Consider the following 19,153-nt stretch of genomic DNA (forward strand, 5'->3'; position numbering starts at 1 on the left):
TTACATGATCATTTACTCGATAGATGGAACAGTGTTTTTAAATATCAAAAAGGGATTACACATTACACCATGATAATCAGATATCATAAAAATATTCCTAAAATATAATTACAGTAGTGCAACTTTTTTATTATTATTATTATTATTATTATTATTATTATTATTATTATTATTAATATTTCTAAATTTACAGATTCAGAACAACTTAATTGGCCAATGTTGCGTGCACAAACAAGTTTAACTTCGATTTTTCAAGTACTCACAGCAGTCATGAAAACATCATTTTCTGAACTAACTAATTTCGTACAGATATATGTTTATGTATTTCCATTCAAATTAGCGATCATATAAATATGTGCTTAATTGCTTAATTATCAAATTAAATGGCACTTCTGAAACTGGAAAGTACGTTAGAGAAATATTCTTTTATTTTGAAAGACCGGAAGCAGCTCAAACGTCTGTAGTAGCGCGTTGAAAGCAATGAGTTAGATGACAGATTTGTCCCTGTTATTAACTAATGACAACATTTCATTGAGGCAAAATATGGAAGCAGAAGTGGTAAGTGTATATTGAAATAATAATTCTTATGTTTTAATACGTGTTTAAGATAAAGTAAGAACTTTTTTTAGATATTGTTGCTATTACTTCCTTAGCCGAGAAGCTAACGGCTGAAACAAACGAATCCAACAAACACTTTAAGATGATGATGATGGTTCTCTAAATTCAGTTTTTTGTTGTTGTTGTTGTTGTTGTTGCTGCTGTGTCAGTGTACAGCAGGGTCCACAGAATTTGAGACTGTGGAGATTGCTGAGTGTAAGTCGAGGAAGGTGAAGGTTCCCCGGAGGATCATTCACTTCGCCAACGGGGAAACCATGGAGGAGTACAGCACCGATGAAGAGGAGGAGGAAGAGGAACATGTGAAGCAGGTCGTTTCAGTTGATACGGTAGGGTCAGTGGATCGCAAAGGATCTGTTTTATTTAGTGATCATGATCCAGACTTTTAAAAAAAGGTACTTTTACGTGGACTTTGGCTTCCCATTCAGGCATTTCAAGGCTATGCAACTCAAAAGATGACTCAGTGTTGACAATTTAAAAACGAGATCTTAATGGACTTTAGCTGCAGCCAAAAAATGTTCTAAACTATTTTTGTTGAATCTATTAAAGAAGTATCAGTAACACAGTTTGACAGGCATTAATTTTGTACCAAAGAACTATTATTACACAGCAGAGATCACATAAGTTATCTGGAATGTTTCAAAGCCTTCATATGTTTTTGTTTTTCTCTATTTGCTCTTTCTTTTCCCCATTAAATTGGAATATAATCAAAAGAATTAATATATTTTTGTATTTCAATTGAAATAAACTCTATTTTATATAGATTTATTGTGGACATGGATTCAATTGAAGCATTCATGTGCTTATTTAGATGATTATGGTTTACAGTTCAAAGAAACAACTTTTACTCTCTCATACAACAAATGGACTACATTAGACCAACTTGAAATAAAATAATTTTAATACAGAAATGTAAACATCCTCGAGAGTATTCCATGTACCATGTATGCAGTCAGTACTGCACTTTGGTCTTTTTTTTATTTATTTATCACTGTTAATTCCGTGTGGCATAGAGGTGACAGTTTTGTTTTAATCTTAAAACCTACGTTTTACTAACGCACTTTACATTTTTTTGACTGACACAATCACAATAGAGAAACTTGAAACCAGGTTTTGGTATTGTTAATAGGTGACAGATCCTACTGGGAAATTACATAAGCAAAGCTTGTCGGCAAAAGGAAGCATTCCTTTAAAAATTTTTCTTCCAGTCAGCTCCTCCAAGTCATCACTGAGTGTTGACCTTTGACACTGATCCTCATGTAACTTTAATCCTGCCCCCCAACTCTTCATTGGACTCTGAGATTTCCACCATTTTTTTTTTTTTTTGCTTGTTTGTTTTTTCTTTGGAAGTGAAAACTGTCCAATCAGCTGTCTTCATTGCGGTTGTGTAGGCGATTATCTGACAATAAGATATTTTTATTGAAAAACAAAATATTAAATAAGCCCCTTGGTATGCACTTGTATACATTTTATAAATGTATAAATGGTCAGAATAACAGTTTCTTTGTAAAATATTAACAATATAAGTTCATTAATTAAATAAACAAACTCAATGTGAAATTATGTGAAGTCATTAAGCATCTTTTCCTGTATATGTGCTCCAGTCCAAACTGACCTGGGGTCCTTATTTCTGGTTCCACATGTGGAGAGTGGCGACCTCCACTATTTCAGGTAGCACCTTAATTGAGCTTTACTTTTTAAATGTTTATGGATTTTTCCTTCATAAAAATGCTTGAATTTGTATCAGCTATCCTGTGTAATCTTTGTTGCAGTGTGCGACTACATGGGCGAGAAATTGGCCTCCCTGTTCGGCATCACCTCTCCAAAGTACCAGTATGCCATTGATGAGTACTACCGCATGAAGAAAGAGGTGTGACCCATCATCAACCATGTCAGCCACATTACAGGAAAAATCTGACCTTAAAAGTTGTAACGCGACCTTCTCTTCCCGCAGGAGGAGGAGGAAGAGGAGGAAAACCGTCTTGCTGATGAGGCGGAGCGCACGTTTGCGGCGCAGCGGAGAGGCGAGCAAGAAAATTCGACCACGGTGAAGGAGCAGCCGGAAGGAAACGGAGCCACATTTGTGAACGTCAGCTTTGAGCTCGAACCAGAGTCGTCGCTCAGGAATCCCGATCCAAACAGAGTCCCGTCTCCTCTCCCCTCCTGAAAAGAAAAAACAAAACAAAAACTGATTCACACATTTCAAATTGTCGGTTAAACCCGAACTTACTCAGCTCCATGCACTAATTTTTATTTTCTATTTTTTTTCTTTTATGTTTTGTAACAGATTAATTTAATCACAACAGTGGAAGTGGCTGCGGAACGCCATATCTGTGAATGTGACTTTTGAGTGTGGCATGTAATCTATGCAAAACTAGAGGTCAGCCTGAAAGTGTCTTTTACTCTGCAACAAGGTCCTGACGTGTCCTTCTAAGTAAGCGCATGATCCCAGCGGAACAGTGCACTGTGCCTTTTCTTCACCCAACACTTTATTCTGCCATCATGTTGTGTGGAGAATCACACTTTAAAGGACATGTTGCAGCCCAGCTGGTGGTTTTGATTGGGGAGATGTACATGATGGGTGTGAAATATAAAGTGAATAGTAGTTGTAGTCTTGTATTTCCAACTCCCTCTCCCCCCCCAAAACAACAGGACTCCTGAATGTAGAAACATTTAGAAGCTAACGAGTAAAGAAAAACATTCAGAATTTCAAGATGTTTGAGAGACCCCTCTCTGTGCTGACTCCTCTTTAACTGTGAATGAAAGGTCCGATAAACACCAACATATTTGCCTTATACGAGTGCTATAAAGGGAAATTAAAGGCTGAGTATATGCTTAAGAGCTTTACTTTTGTATCATTAGAACAGGTTTGTGTTTAACCCCAGAAAAGAGGATTTCTGGTTTTTGATTACACTCCAGTAGATGTTTATACGTGTTACCTGTTCTGTTGTAGTTTAAGCCGATGAGAGTCGGCTGATTTGAGGCAAAAACTGACTTTGTAAGAGAACAACTAATATATCCTCTAATTTACAGCCCAATTTGTTACTCCATGAGCTCTTTAAATCTGCACAGAATAATCGATTAATGTTGAAATATATACTGATGATTATTGGTTTGTAGAGATGTCTACAGAGCTTATGTATTTATAAGTGTCCTTGCTTTGGGCATCTTAAGCTTCTTATTGTTATCCGCTGATATCACTATGTTGACCTGCTTCAGATCGCAGAGGGCGAACTCGAGTCATATGTGTCACTGACAAAGAAACAGAAGTGCAAAATAATCCTCAGTCTGATTATTTTTGAATGAATGTGTTTCATTAAAAAACAACTTGCTGTCTTTGTGTGTGAAGAAAGAGAAAATATGCAATATATTTAGTCATTTTAATAGGAATCTATTGCCTAGATTTTGTATTTGTATTGTCAGTTTTAATACATATTAAATCACAGGGGAGGTCGATGTCTTTATTACATCCATTCATCAGATAAAATGTTATAAATTGTAATAAATCTGACAATTTATTCCGATTGTTCTTTTTTTTCAAATTAAAAAAACCTGGTTTTAGTTGCACAAAACAAAATTTGTGACTTTTCTCCAAACATTGTCCAAACTAGACATACAAGCTAAAATACCTACATATATTCCCACTTACACTTGGATAATTGTGCCTTGGTATGTTGCACCTTGACCAGTGCAACTCCATCAACCATCTTGTGGTATAATGGACTTGCTGTCATTTACACAAATGTCTCAATCTTCACTTGATTTGTGGCAAATAGGGAGTCAGCTTTCACTCTTACTGTCCAATTAGTGCAATAAACAAGTTAACAATGGGAGTGAAAAGGCACACATTCCAACGTTTCAGTCAGTATGAAGTTCTTTGGTTTGAAAACCTCACCTTAACACCTCCAGTCACCGGCCACTACCTGAATTACCTGTTCAGTTACTTGTTAACACAAACAGTGAATCAGCCAATCACACAACAGCATTTAGATGCGACAAATACAAACTGAGCATCAGAATAGGAGAGATGGAGTAATACTGACTGTGCATGGCTGTTTGCAGCAGACAGGCTGGAGTATTTAGAAACTGAGATTTTTACAATTGTCTTTTATGTTTACAGTCTAAAAAAAAAAATCTAGTTAGTGACACAACCATTTCCACTCAAAAAGCCACTTTTGCCTCTGCTGCTGTAAAATAAAACTTGCAGCAAAAGGATAATTTTCTAAATATGTACAGCATAAAATGTTTTATTATGAAAGCTAGCAAAACTAAACTATAATATACTTCTATTTTTGGACTTTAAACAAAATAAAGAAATGGAAAATGAAGAAAAATAGGAAGCATAGTTTGAAGCTGGGTATTTTAAAAAAAAATGCATTATTAAAAGCCCACTCAGTTTGACGTTAATGCGTTTGATGGGGTAATAGAAACTTCTGATCTGATCAATACTTTCAGTACTTTTCCCCACTGAGCTTAAAATAAAAATAATAAATAAGCAAAACCACTGGTAATGTTTTAGCAGTTTAAAAGAAAAAAGGTGGTTTAAATAATCAACCTGGATGAGGATACTAAACAACAACACAGAGTGATTTGAGGAATAACTTTATATAAATGATTTCTTTACACAAGTATTTTTACACAGGCCACCTCTCTGTAAACCAGTCTCCATGAAAAATAAAAAAGGAGTGGCAGTCCTGCTGCCGCCAGTATATATCAAGATCCTCTTCAGGTGTCGTCAACGTCAGCCATATTGCTGCCGTCGTTGTCGTTGGCAACCAGCACCTCTCTGTTCTCGTAGGTCCAGAATCCGTTGAGATCGATCAGGATGCTGACCACTGTGTCCCCCTGGCAGCTGTTCACCAAATCCTGGAGAGTGATCTTGTAGGGGTCTTTAGGCTTCACCATGTCAAAGATTTCGTCCTGAGGACAGACAGTGCTCAAAACAGTTATCAAATCTGCTGTACACGTTGTCATTACAGTCGTACAAACTGTCTGTGGTTGCTTTACCTTCACATCCTGGAAAGAAACAGGCTCCTGACTGTGCAGCTTCATCTGCTCCTGAATGGCCTGAGGAAAAAAAAACAAAAAAACACGCCGTTTGTCCTGAAAGGCTGCTAAAATAAACAGTGTAGATTATTTTTGCACACATTTTGTTGTTGTTGTTGTTACCCTAAAAAAGTAGTTGAGGGAGAAGACGTTGAGGTATCCCTGATTCTCCATGTCCAGAAGTTTAAAAATATACTGCAATGCTGCAGGCTCCTTCCGATTTTCCAGGGCCAGTACAAAGTCCAGATAGGTCTTATAGTCCTGGAATCACCAGAAGAGTACAGAAAGTTTATGAAAACATACAGAAACAAGCTGGTTTGACAAAACCTTTTAAAATTAAAAAACAGCTAAAAATGGACATATAAGGATTTTATTGCTGTTTTTATAAAGCTTGGAATTACTGATTTCTCTTGAAGGACTGTGATATAAAGGAGGTATGACAGCAGCATTCAGAATATTTTTTTCTAGTCTTCATTTCATGAGAGTTCATTAATTATTTTAATTAGGAGCAAAGGTGACATCATGTGTGTGAAAGAGTAATAACAGTAAAATAGGTCAGTGGGAGTATTTTAAAACAAAGGGAAAATAATTAAGGAGTCAAAATTTTTAATTGTTTTTTTGTATATTAAAGTAGTGTTGAGAATGGTCAGTGCAGTTAGCCTGTGCAGAGAATGTAGATCCATATATTAACACTGAGATTTCCAAAAAGTCTCAGTATCAAAATTCCTAAGTCTGACAAAGGCTGAAAGAAAACAGCAACTTTTCCCATGAACCTTCCTGTTATTTGCTAATAGTCTTGCTCTCTCTCAGTCTGAATGAGTGACAGTCATGTTGTGAAGTTTCCTTTCAAATAGCTTCTTAGATCCCTGTTCTTCCTCTGACTCAATTTAAAAACACCTTTCTGAAAACATCTACCTTTGAATCTTCCTTACTCAGTAACTGCATCAACACCAAAGAGTGTTGCTGTCAGTGAAACCTGGCCGTGCTTACTGATTGGTAACATATCGTCAGTGACAATCAAGCTGAAAGTCATCTGATTCTGGTTAATAGCTAGTCTCCCTGTGCTTCTCTAGATGACACACTGCCTCGGTAAGCAGCTAAATCTTTAATCTTGTTAAAAGTTCAAACTGTTTTACCATTTCTCCATCGTAGGTGAGACATTCCTGAAACACTCTGTCCAGGAAGACTGAAGTGAGCGTGGCCGTGCCGTAGCGAGACAGCTCTTCTTTGCTCAACATGCCGTTGTGATCTTTGTCCAGGTTCAGGTACTGGCCTGTGGACATGAAGATTAAAAGAAATATAGATTTCAGGAAAAGCAGGAACGTCTGAACAAACAGTAACACTGAAACACTTCTATGATTTCTCACCGTAGACTCTGAGAGCCGACGGAGCTGAGAACCAGTTGGACTCCTGGCTTTCCTTAGACAACTCCTCATCTCTCAACTGGCATAGAAATAATAATAGAAAAATAATTGCAGAAGACTGAACGCTTTCATAAAGTTTTGTTTCCGTACCTCTAATGAAATGTATTTACTGGATATTAAACACTCACAGAGAGGTAAAAAACAATCATACCTCTAACAAGTCATCCAGGAAACTGCAGGCCAGAATATCCTGGATTTTAATCTTTCCTGTCAAAGGGAAAGTTAATTTTTTTTACTACACATAATCATCAATATTTCTAATATATTCAAGCAATGGAGTGCCTATAAACACTGTGATTACTAACATATTCCTCAGAAAAATAGCTCACAAACGAATAATAAAGAACTTCAATTTGCCCGACTAATCCAATCCAACACAGCACAAGCTCAATGTAACATCCTCTGAATTCATTGGTTATGATGGCAACACTTGAGTCCAGTTTAGACTCACCGGTGCGAACCGGGTCGAGGAAGAAAAAAAACTTGCGAACAGCTGTGCAGACGTAGAAAGAGTAAAAGGACTTCTCCAATCCGTCTAGCTGGGGCAGAGTGGGGATCAGTTCCAGGATGTAGTTCTCCAGATCCTACACACACACACACACACACACACACACACACACAGAAACATCAACACTATTGCTTGTGGAGGAAACAACAAAAACATTTATATTCACTGCTAGTGAAATAACTTACAGACTCCCTGAGGTAGCCTTGTCCCGCCACGTCATACAGACTCAAACCAATTCGGGTTTGATGCAACCACACTAGAAAGGGACAGAAATGAGCAACAATTAACGAGAACACGGTAACTAATATTATTTAAGCCTGAAAAGAAAAAGAAGAAGTATATCCAAACCTTTCCTCATGACATAGTTAAAGAACTGCATGATGGATATTCGGCCGTATGGATCACTGCTGAGCAGCTTGGCGTACACTCTTGCAGTAAAAAAATTCCTACAGGGGGAAGTGAAAAAAAAAAATGGATACAATCTGCAATTTGAAATTCAGCTTAATCCATCCTCCAGTGAGGACGATATTTAACTTTAAATTGTATATTTAAAGTTCTAATCTTCTAAAACCTGGAGTATGTACTGTGTGAATAATTGTCCGATCCAATTATTTCTTAACTGGGCTTAAAATAATAAATGTGAGAATAACCATCTTTGTTATTTCAAAGTCAAATAAATGTGTGTCTTTTGATTAATAAAAAATAAATAGTTTATTTTACCCATTTAGCTAAAATTAGGTTTGTCTATAACCTCTGCCTTAGATATGAGATTGAGTAGCTTTACCATTACCCTAACTCTAACCCTTAACAAGTGTAAGAGTTAAGGTGTTATCATATCCAACTTAGGAACTCCTCAGCAAAGAGCCCTGTTTTACATCCAGTAGAGTACAGCTTGTAAGTGAGCTACCTACCTGCACTTTGGCCCTGCCTTTTCCCCTACTTGAAGGTAGGCTTCATAGTTGATCATCGCCTCATCGCCACTTACTGGTGGGACCTGATGTTTATCAAGCAGAAACCACAGATTCTAAAACAAAAAAGCACACAGAAAGAGAGCTATTAAAGACAGATCAGCAGAAATGAACATGAGATTTGAGGTGAGTTCTTGCACATTTTGTCAAGTCTAAGCCCTACATCTGTCCTGACGAGTCATTTTAACTTATTTTGCACAAATATGATGACACTATAAATTTAAGTCAGATATTTCAACAGTAGTTAGGCTTTAAACAGAGAAGATGCAAAAACCAAAAACCAGAGGACTGGTTATACAAACTCTATGATGGATGAAAACATGTTTTACCTGAAGTTCTTCATTATCCAGTAGCTCTCTGCTTTTTCTCTGCAGGAAAACAGCTCTGGATTCTTCTCTCAGTTTCTGCAGCAGAACTTCATCTTCTGCTGGAAGCTTCACATCACATCATGTCATTCATTTACGCTTAGATCATACTTCACTCCCACAATCAGGAGTCTAATGCAGTTAAGGTTTACTCTTAATATGTTACCTTATAATAGAACCGTGGGATGGTCTTGTAGGACTCATCCGTTTCCACTCCACATCTCCATTCTGAGTAATATTTGGTGAAAAGTTCCGTCTCTTCTGCTTTCTTCTCCTCTTCGTTCCTCGAGTCTTCAAATAAAAAAAATAATAAACGGGAAACAGAAACAAACATTTAAAAACCACTTATATCTGACTTTTAAAAAAAACTGTCAACGTTAGCGCTTTAAACGTCAAATTTGATCATTTCTGACCTTTTTTTAAGCCAGCCAGCCTCCTTTTCAGAACATCCGACCAATGTGTGTCTTCCTCTTTAGCCATACCGGCAGCAAAGATTAAAATAAATAAGTTTTATGAATTAAAACCGAAAATGTAACTAGCTAAACAGATACGGACACAAACAATAAAACTAACTTCAACTGTCACTTCCGTTGAGAAGTTCATACTTTCATAATAAAAATACATTATCTGTAAATTCCATTAAAATTTTTATATGTAACTCGTGTTGTTTTACAAACATAATGGTAATACTTAACAATAATTAGGCATACATGTTATAAATCTAATTGCTCACTGACTGTTTTTTTTTGTTTTTTTTTGCTCTATGCTTTTATTTTGAAAGTCACCAAACACTCCAGTTCGCTGAAATCCGAATGTCACGGAATTTCTAACTCCTCATTGTGAAAATAGGAGAAACATGTAAATGGGCAATACATTTCGACAATTTTTAGTGTATTTTAGTTTTTAATAAATATTTTATGTGGTTAAATTATATTACTTCTTTGCTTCATTTTAATTTAAATAACCCAAGAAGTTGCTGTATAGGTTTGTTTTTCGAGGTACTTTGAATGCAGCATTGGAACCCAGTCTATTGCTGATGACGCGGTAACCGTGCGTCCGGGAACTCATGCCTTCAATTGGAAACAGCTTGAAATTGTTTAGTCGCAGCTTTTGTGGACATTGGTTGCTGTGAGTTACATTTATGAGTAAATAAACTAGTAAGATTTTTGTTTTGAAGTATTGCTGATATTTTAAAGGAGAAAAGTCGGCTCATAAGTGGTAGTTTGGTCAGAAATGACCTACACAGAATGTGAGCAGTTTGTATAGAAAATAATACTTTAACTATTTTAAAACATAGATAAAGGATCACTGCTGATTCACCTACATGTGAATATTTTGAAGAGGCACACATTTAAGAATGGGTTCTACCTTGTTATTAAAATTCAGAATCTGTTTTATGTCACCACAGCTTACTTCCACAGCACGCTTTCTATGCACAAGAGATATTAAGCCAAACCTGGGAGGCAGACAGGTAGACAGAAAGAACAGTGGACAAACTAGAATAGCAAACAGAACTATCAGACATGGCACAGGGGATGTAAACACTAAGAAATCCAGCATGCTGCTGCAGACTTCTTTTCCCAAATTTGGTTTTGCTGCTGGGACAGCAAAGAGGACAGCAGAACTGATGAAGAGGAAGGCACCAGCAGTCTTTGAGGAAGAGGAACAACATGAAGAGGAGCAGAAACGCATGACGGGTATGGTGACTGCAATTTAAGAGATATCTTTTTACAACCACACAGTCCTACTTCCATATTTGTTTTTGTTTCCTGTACTAAACCAGAGGTGTTTCATAGGAAAGTGTCAGCCTCCTGAACGGCCTCTGCTTCCTGCTGAGTGGAAGGACCTGAGGGAATCTCTGGGAAACCAGGAACGTTTTGACATCCAGATGATGAACACCTTATTCCGCTGTGGATCAGAGCTGAACATAGCAAAGTAAGAGATGATGAGAGTGTCTGTCACGTTTTAAGCCAATTTTCCTTTCAGTAAACAGGAATATTTGGTGTAAAGTGAATACCCTTTGCTTTTCCAGGTCCTTGCTGACTTTTGTGGCGATGGAAAAGGGCACGCTGTCCTATGAGCTGCTGCTACGCTACCTGACACTGTGTGTGAAAGGCGGACACGACGATGAGGTGTTTGACATCTACAAAATCATGCGTGGAAGTTTCCCTTCACTCGACACAGGGGCTTCCTCCCTTTTTATTAAATCCTTTAGCCGTACTGCGAGGTGGAGGGAAGCACTTGAAATCTTGAAGGAGATCAAGCAGGTGAAGTACATTTTTGTTTAGTAAAATAACTGGAGTAAATACTCTCCTTATTAACTGTTGATTTGTATTATTTTAGGTTCTGACACCATCACCGCGTAACTATGGTGACATTATTGCAGCAGCAATTCATCACAAAGATGCAACTACTGCCTGGGCTTTATATGATGAGCTAATTGAAAAAGGACTGAGTCCTCATCAGGAGACCTGGGATGCACTTTTTACAGGCGTGAAAGAGGGTGAGAGGGAAAAAGAAATGGGAGCCATGACTGAGTCAGTGCAGCATGAGAGGCTGCTGGGAGTTCTGGTGTACATGAGGAACAACCAGCTCTATCCCCAGCAGAAGGTTGCAAACACCATAAAGAGCTGGTTTGAGAGGTAGGCAGTCATGGAAAAGTTTATTCCCTGTGCTTTAGTTTTGTTTTTGTTTCCCACCACTTTTCATTCTTTTCTCACTTCATTTATGTCTTTCTTCCTGATTTTAGTCTCAATGGACAGAAATGGACTGCAGCCTGGAGCACTGCCACACCAAAGTAAGTACATATTTTTCAGCTTTTTACACGGTTCCCTTTGTGATGTTTCGTGCCATTTATTTAAAAAGTATTTCTCTCCTTAGAGGTGCGTGTGGGTGTTGTGGGTCAGAGCTGGAGTCCATCCAGCTGAGTGCTGAGGAGTATCAGAAGCTGAAGGACAGAGTCATGAACGACATCATTCAGGGGCGAGATGTATTCAACAAGACCACTCCTGAGGTACAGATTCACACAAAAACAGCGTCTTTTAAAAATTGATTTATGTTGTTTTTCATATTTAAAGGTCAGAATTATTTAAGGAGAGACGTCAAACTAGGATGCTGTTAAGCTTAAGAGTTTCTCTAAAATTTTAACTAAAACTGGTCTTAAGTAGGCTTTGTTTTTTTAGGGACCAAAAACCCCAGAAGATTTTAAAGTACCTGGAGTTTCTTGGTGTAAATCATTCTATGATCAGGATCACTGTCAGCCATGTGGAGGCATCATTCATGACAGTTTCCTGGTGGTTAAGATCTAAAACTGAATTAAAATCAGTTTTAACTCATAAGAAGAATGTAATGTAATAATCTACAGATTTTTTATAATTAAAACGTGTGAGATGAGTATGGTAGGAACAACAAACTCACACTTGCAGCAGTGTGTCTGCTCCATTGAAACACACGTGGACATCTAGATTAATCTCTGTTGTTGAGCACAAATGCTGAAAAATATTCAAATTTTTCCAGTTAAAATCTCTTAAAGAGGCTTTGATTGGAGCAGTACTCTCTTTTTTCAGTTTCCATGGTAACCCTGAGACAGAAGGTCGGTGCTTCCTTTGATCAAATGTTTCCACTGGATATAATTTATTTCCGTGCTTAAACACAAACTCTGAAAAGCAGTGGTATTATCAGCATAAGTGGCTGAGGTTAAATGTTGGAAACAACCACAACTACATTTTTATATAAATTATAGTGTCAGAGAAACAGAATCTGAAAGTCATGCGTTTAAATGACATCAAAATAATAATTATTGTGAGGAACTGCCTCATGCGTCTGCTAGAGGGCATCATTGGTACACAGACACACCCGACTGATGAGTGAAACTGACCCGTTCAGACTGCGCTGTTACCAATTTCTGAGCTGAGTTTCACTTTAACGTCTGGAATGGACCCAGAGCTCCGTCAATGGCGTTAGGTTCAAGGTTTAAACCAGTGTTTTGTAGATGAACAAACCTATTTCATGGAATTAGCAGCAAATAAGAAAAACTGCCTGGAAGAAAATTATATAGTCTCTATTTCATTATTATAAATCAGAATTAACACAAAAACAAACAATAAAAAACATATGTATTTCTCATTTAGATGTTAACATGTGAATATTAAGGTATACAGATTTATTAATAACTTACTAGTTTGGCATAAAGCAAAAAAAAAAAAGATTGTTAATATTATTTTAATTATTATTTTGTAAGCTAAAACTGGTATTTCAAGAACATTTTATCATTTTCTGATCAAGAAAATTAGATTTATATATATATATATATATATATATATATATATATATATATATATATATATATATATATATATATGTGTGTGTGTGTATATATATGTCGATGACAGCCTGTTAGTTTAAGATAAAGTGAAAAACACTGCACAGCATTTTTTGTCTGGGTTAAGTCTTTCTTAAAAAATGCTTAAGATCTATAGGAAGTTTCTAAAAACTACTTCTATAAAGTTAAAACTGGATTCAAAAACATTTTATAAATTAAATTTCATATAAACTAAAGTCATGTCTGTTTTGAGATTTATTTTACTTGCTGGTTAATAATTATCATTTTAAGAAAATAATCATATTTGTTTATGACTTTTTGCCATCTCAGGCATAAATATGATCCTTTTAGATTTCAGTGGTAAAAGTCAATATTTTTTTTAATATTTGTTTATTGGAAGTGTTTTGGAAAGGAAAGTGTGAAAACAAAAATGATAAAATCCCCATGCATTAAATAAAGTTAAATCCCATTCTTGAGGACATGTGACATAAATATGATGTGAAAGCTCAATGTACCCAAAGTGTAAGTCATTCAACTTAAATCTTTACAAATACAAAACCAAAGACACACCACAGAGTGTGACGGGCATTTAAAGAAAACCAAACGGGTCTTAAAATACAGATATTTTTAATGCTCCCTGCAGGATTACAGGAGAAGGCATGATGCTGACATTTTTCAGTGCTTTATTTGCAATAAAATTAAAGAAACATTATGCACAAGAAAAACCTTGGCAGCACAAGTGAGTTGCAACTAATAATGTGCCATGTTTATTTGTGACCAGAGAGCAACGTTCATCAGTGTTTCTTGAGGTTCTTCACTCTTCAGATAGTGGTTGTGGTTAGATTAGCTATTTAAATTTGGGGGACTTCCCACTTGTAGTTTGCCATGTAAATATGGACACAATCTGGCAAAATTGAAAAGACTTCACACCCCTTCTAAAAGGGCAGGTGTTAGTGTGTAAAAAAAGATCAAGATGCACGCACAACATTTTTCAACCTTTAATCAATTATAAACTACACAACGGAGTTGAATATCTGAGATCTTTCTTTGGGGGGGTGGATGAAACACGCTAATTGCATAACTGTGGACACTCTGCAGATGTCTGTATTAGAATGATGGGACTTTAGAACAAACCTCTTCATTCAAACTCATGTCAAACAGAATTTAGTAAACACCATCATTTGAAGCACCTTTGAGTGGTTCAGCTGTTCTCGAATGGTGCAGAGTTGCATCTCACTGCAAAAGGAGAAAGGTACAAAAGTCAAATCCAAGTGGACGAAAAACTCATGAAGTTATAAACAACAATCTAAAGAGTTTCTCAGAAGGCCTCAACAACATAATATTTCAAGTACAATGTGACAACAACCTCCCATATTCTTCATATGTCTCAGTTATAACATTTTCTTACAAATAAAACCTGGCTGCATTTTGCAAAAACACATTAAAAATCTCTCAAATGTGCAGGAAATGTTTTATGGTCTGATAAAATCAAGGTTGAATTTTTATAACATTTTAAAAAGTATGTTTGGTGCAGTAGCAACACAGCACATCACGTGAAGAACTTTGTATCTGCAGTGAAGCATGGTGGAGGCAGAGTTATGCTTTGGGGGTGTTTTTCTTAAGGTAAAACTGAGGTCTTAGTGAAGCTTAGAGGACTTATGGACAGTCCCAAATAAAAAATACCAAGACCTTCTGGCTTCTGCAAGAAGCCTTAAGATCAAGAGGAACTTTATCTTTCAGTATTTCAGTAACTGAAAACTAACAAAACAATAGAAAAACGGCTCCAATAAAAGATTTAAGCTTCATTATGGCCCAGCCAAACTCAAATTGTGATATCTCAAAATATCTGCTGGGTGCTATAATGAGGATATGAGGTATGATCACAATTTGGTGAAGAAATGTGGGAATATATCCCAAATTGAAGGTGGGATTGCTGATGGATTTTAACCCAGAAAGACTGAGAGCTAAAATAAAACCAAAAGTGCTTCAACAGTTTTAGATTAAAGTTGTTAATAATTGTGCAACAATGTTATTTAAGTCTCCCCATCACCCCATTTATAAATTAAATTTAAAAAAGGACAAATAGAGTTTAGGAAATAATAATCAGTAGCTGAGAATAAAAACCTTATAAAACTTTAACACTGCTTCTTGATGTGCCAGTAAAACTGAAGTAGATCTATTTTACCTGCTGCAGGCTGGAGACCTTGTTATGCAAAAAATCTGAAAAGAACAAAGTATGCAAGAATCTTCCTTAAATTAAAAGATTTTTTTCAAGAAAAACACAGAAAAAAAAATCTCCCGTTTCAGATCTGAAAGACTCTTTGATGCACTCAGAACAGCATTTACCACTTGAGGAACTCGCTGAAGGGAAGAACAAAAAAGTCTGACTTTGAAAGCTGCTTTGAAATGCAGAAATTATTTTTGGTATTTTAAATTTAAAGTTTTATGCTCTTTGGAGATTATATAACCTTTTAATTGTTGTAATAGGAACTCTAACCATGACGATGCCTCTCTGTTGCCTCTAACTTGCAGCATGTTAGAATCAGGTTAGCTTAGCGCTTCAGTCCGTTGTGATAAAGTGTTTATTCTGCAGCTCTGAGTCAGTGGAAATGCTGCTGTTTATTCTTACAGAAACAAATTGTTGATAACGAGGCACCTGAGGGCTAATGTAAGCTCAGGAGTGTGTGCACAGATGTGGGAGTGTGTGTGTTTTAAGCAGACATGTTATCCAGATCAGCACAATGAGTCCAGTCTCAGGTATCAGCTTTGGAAAGTCCCGGGATAATTACTCTGGACTTTGTCTCTACCTTTCTCGTCCTTCTTTGTCTGCTCTCAGGCTCCTTTCTTTCTTCTCTCCATCAATCATTCTCTTCATCTCAAACTCCAGTGAGCAGCTACTTACTGTTAAAAGTTGAGGGTTTTTTTTTCAGCAGCCTGACAGGCCTTTCCTTTTTCCTGCTCACAGTTACATCACAGGAGGAATATTGCAACATTTTTTGCATTTATAAGGTTGCATTTTGGGCTGAATGTTAATGATACTGTGCAAACAGTTTCAGGTTTCAGGTCCTGGGGAATTCACAGCAGCCTATTTCCATATCTATCTAAAAGTGAAAGCAGCAATAATGTTTCCACCCTGGAGCTGTTCTGAGCTTCATGGCAACTTTCTCACTATGGCACAAAGCTGCAGACCAACATTAAAGAAGACAAGTATTTTTCTTAATCATTCCTTGTTGTCCTCAGAGAATCCTAACTAACAGGACTGATTGTTGGGTCTATTTAGCATTTGACAAATCAGCAGAAGGAGCCATCTGATGAGTGATCCTGCAGGTAGAGTCCAGATTCATTTCTGGAGTCAAAGAATGAACAAACCCCTGATGATGTTACTGTCAGGGAGGCTCACAGTCTGTCTCAGTTCCCTTCCAGCTAAAACTGTCTGTTTCCACTACTGCAATTTGAACTGTCTGCTGTGCAGAGTAATTTTAAGCATCTGCTAAAGAAAAAAAAAAGGAAAAAGACGGACGTACTAAAAAGAGAACCACAAATGAAAATCAAATAAAGTTATTCAAAGAAATTTTGCAAGTAACTCATGGACTTGTCGGGAAAATAAGTTCAAGCCCACATTTCTGTCACAGGTTGTGTTGTAAATAATTGAATATGCTGAAGGCAAATTCAAGTGATTCTCAGTAATTTGATTGAAACTGCTGCAACTGAATACAGCATTTCTTTCCATATGCATTAAACGGTTTCACTTCTTTTTCAGACGCTTGAGATACTCAACCGGGAATGCCATGGCAGCTCAATCAGGAATTTTTAATGGGTTGATCATAATTGTCCCCCTGCTTATCTTTCATGTCGTTGTTCTCTTTCCAAAACTTTCCAGAACTTCCAAAAGCTTTATTTGGTCCAAAATGTTTCTTAATAGACACCAATTAAAGTGGTTTGGTGTAAAGTGATGGTAGGTATTTGGAAATGCCACACCTGAACTCTGCGATTGGTTTCTTGGGATTTTGTTTCAATATTTGCGTCAGTAAAGCTGCCTGTTTGTCCTGATCTCTCCCGTCCTCATCTGGTAGTTGTACCGGTTGAAGTTTAATGTTGCTTTTGGACAAGTGGCCTCTTCCTGGCAGAGTGGCCTTTCAAGACATGCTGCTGCAAGACAGACATGTTTCTGTTTAGATAATGCCGTTTCTACCAGCACCTTCATGAGTTCTTACCCTGGGGTTGCTAAGCACATTTCACAGTAAAACAAAAACAAAAACAAAAAAAACATCCATCTCTGGGAAACAGAACCAGTTTTGTTCCTGAGTGGAATCATTTCTGGAAATCCCCATGTATAATTGTTTAGGACATTTTAGTCTTACTAATTTTCAGACATTGACGGAAAAAATATCCTTTTGTGCAATTTATGTAAAAATCTGTCCTTAGTTGTGTGTAGTCATGTAACTTTATTTATTTTGTCTTTATATATAGTTTACTAAAAGCATCCCAAGCGATTTGGGAATACCGTCCTCCGAGATATTTTAATCTAAAACCAAACAAGTGAGTCATGCAGGTGAATTTATTGCTGTGTTCTGAGGTGAAGTGTTGAACTCATCGTTACCATTTTAAGCATGGCAGCATGTTATATTAGTATTCGACTGGCATTTCTTCTGCGTAGATTTGCAGCTAAAGCTATTTTTGCAGCTTTTTGTTAGTTTTGTGGTCTGTTTTGGGGGCGCTTGCATCTTAAACAACTTTCAGATAACGCCTACGCTTATATTTCACACTGTCCCTGGTGAAAATTAAAAAGCGGGATTTAGATCAGAAATGATTACTGGCACTGGCACATTAATTTATTCAAAATCTATTGTCTTTTATTTTCTCTTTCACTGTCAAGAGTTTGGGTTTCGTATGTTATTGCTTTTTGTCCGTCTGTGCTTCTGTTCAGGAGTTGGAGAGCTTTAAAGCGTTTGTGAAGAGGAAGCCAGCTTTTGATGTGGTCGTAGACGGGCTGAATGTTGCAAGAATCAACCCAGACAAAACCAAGCAGTCAGAGACGGTGAGAATGCACCCAGGTGCATAATTACTTGGAACGCAGTTAATTAAAAGCTGCATATTTATTTATATAAGATCTGTTTCATGTGTGCTCATTTCACAGATGCACAAGCTCAGTTTTATCGTGTAGATTTTAGCGTTGTTGTTTTTTTTTCTTCCTCCCAACACAGGGGGTTTTCTGTCAGTTTCACAATGAATAACCTCATCTGCCTGAATCTGAGATGTGCACTAAAACTGTCTGATACCGGATTTTAAATCCACCTAACCTACTTGTCTGACTGCCTACATCTGTCTGTCTGTCTCTGCCGGTCTGTGTGACACTTGCATCATCGTTCTCACACATTATGTTGCTGCAGGGCAGGAAAGTACAGACAGATAAGATTGTTTCCCTATCTAGTCATCTGCTGCAGTTTGTGGGGAAGCAAAATAAATCATGAAAATTAGAGCTGCTGAAATTTGCATTAAGACCATAGGCAGGAGTTTTTATTCAAATAATTGACTGCGTGAATGAAATCAGAGATGAGCTCCACCTGTGAAAAACGTGAAATACCAGCTGAATTCATCAGAACATTGGCGTCACTGAACCTGGTGGCGTGCAGACGTTTGAGTCCCTTTGAGGGGAAAGGCCAGACACTAAAGATGGCACAGTCTTTAAGGCAGGAGAGTCAAACTCATTGACTTTGGGGGAGTAATCTGTCCTAACCTGGGAGTAGTGAGGGACTCTGACCTGAACCTTCAGAGCCACATTAAGACAGTCACAAAGTCGGCCTTCTATCACCCGAAGAACATCTCCAGGATTAGAGGACTAATGTCTCAAAATGATCTAGAGAAACTCATCCATGAATTTATTTTTAGCCGCATTGATTACTGTA

At 37.1% G+C, this 19,153-nt stretch overlaps 3 protein-coding genes and 1 long non-coding RNA gene across 5 annotated transcripts in view; 3 read left to right on the forward strand and 1 right to left on the reverse strand.

The window, feature by feature from the left end:
• The first annotated feature begins 423 nt into the window (after positions 1-423).
• fam177a1 (family with sequence similarity 177 member A1) lies at positions 424-3,563 on the forward strand. Its single transcript, XM_007575909.2, has 5 exons — positions 424-558; positions 768-944; positions 2,220-2,286; positions 2,388-2,485; positions 2,570-3,563. The coding sequence occupies exons 1-5, from the start codon at positions 490-492 to the stop codon at positions 2,780-2,782; spliced, it is 624 nt and encodes a 207-aa protein (XP_007575971.1). The 5' UTR covers positions 424-489; the 3' UTR covers positions 2,783-3,563.
• A 1,420-nt stretch (positions 3,564-4,983) lies between these two features.
• Positions 4,984-9,537, reverse strand: ppp2r3c (protein phosphatase 2, regulatory subunit B'', gamma). Its single transcript, XM_007575918.2, has 13 exons — positions 9,340-9,537; positions 9,093-9,217; positions 8,891-8,995; positions 8,505-8,617; positions 7,942-8,039; positions 7,779-7,849; positions 7,537-7,669; positions 7,237-7,292; positions 7,029-7,104; positions 6,798-6,934; positions 5,785-5,922; positions 5,623-5,682; positions 4,984-5,535 (listed from the first exon to the last, which is right to left on the reverse strand). The coding sequence occupies exons 1-13, from the start codon at positions 9,404-9,406 to the stop codon at positions 5,341-5,343; spliced, it is 1,374 nt and encodes a 457-aa protein (XP_007575980.1). The 5' UTR covers positions 9,407-9,537; the 3' UTR covers positions 4,984-5,340.
• A 401-nt stretch (positions 9,538-9,938) lies between these two features.
• The window catches only part of prorp (protein only RNase P catalytic subunit), a 12,252-nt gene continuing 3,037 nt past the window's right edge, over positions 9,939-19,153 (forward strand). Inside the window, exons 1-8 of one of the 2 annotated variants that reach the window (XM_016662613.1) lie at positions 9,940-10,129; positions 10,335-10,623; positions 10,723-10,861; positions 10,959-11,193; positions 11,270-11,568; positions 11,676-11,723; positions 11,807-11,939; positions 18,175-18,285. In XM_016662613.1, the coding sequence (XP_016518099.1) occupies positions 10,485-10,623; positions 10,723-10,861; positions 10,959-11,193; positions 11,270-11,568; positions 11,676-11,723; positions 11,807-11,939; positions 18,175-18,285 (1,104 nt within the window). In that variant the 5' untranslated portion in view covers positions 9,940-10,129; positions 10,335-10,484. Of the gene's footprint in view, positions 10,624-10,722; positions 10,862-10,958; positions 11,194-11,269; positions 11,569-11,675; positions 11,724-11,806; positions 11,940-18,174; positions 18,286-19,153 lie in introns of both variants that reach the window. The other variant, XM_007575930.2, reaches the window with a different exon arrangement.
• LOC107833425 (uncharacterized) lies at positions 13,311-16,742 on the forward strand. Its single transcript, XR_001659171.1, has 2 exons — positions 13,311-14,518; positions 14,889-16,742. It is a non-coding gene; the product is annotated as an uncharacterized LOC107833425 (long non-coding RNA).

The sequence above is a fragment of the Poecilia formosa genome, unplaced genomic scaffold, assembly GCF_000485575.1.
Source record: "Poecilia formosa unplaced genomic scaffold, Poecilia_formosa-5.1.2 Scaffold8, whole genome shotgun sequence".
In the NCBI taxonomy this organism is placed as follows: domain Eukaryota; kingdom Metazoa; phylum Chordata; class Actinopteri; order Cyprinodontiformes; family Poeciliidae; genus Poecilia; species Poecilia formosa.

Excerpts from the sequence above, each read along its gene's own strand:
- ppp2r3c (XM_007575918.2), bottom strand. The coding sequence starts at position 9,406 with ATGGCTAAAGAGGAAGACACACATTGGTCGGATGTTCTGAAAAGGAGG. Across the intron at positions 7,850-7,941 it reads TAACTATGTCATGAGGAAAG|TGTGGTTGCATCAAACCCGA; the intron begins GTTTGGATATAC and ends GTCCCTTTCTAG. Across the intron at positions 7,293-7,536 it reads CCTCGACCCGGTTCGCACCG|GAAAGATTAAAATCCAGGAT; the intron begins GTGAGTCTAAAC and ends TCCCTTTGACAG.
- fam177a1 (XM_007575909.2), top strand. The coding sequence starts at position 490 with ATGACAGATTTGTCCCTGTTATTAACTAATGACAACATTTCATTGAGG. Across the intron at positions 945-2,219 it reads AGGTCGTTTCAGTTGATACG|TCCAAACTGACCTGGGGTCC; the intron begins GTAGGGTCAGTG and ends TATGTGCTCCAG. Across the intron at positions 2,287-2,387 it reads GGCGACCTCCACTATTTCAG|TGTGCGACTACATGGGCGAG; the intron begins GTAGCACCTTAA and ends TCTTTGTTGCAG.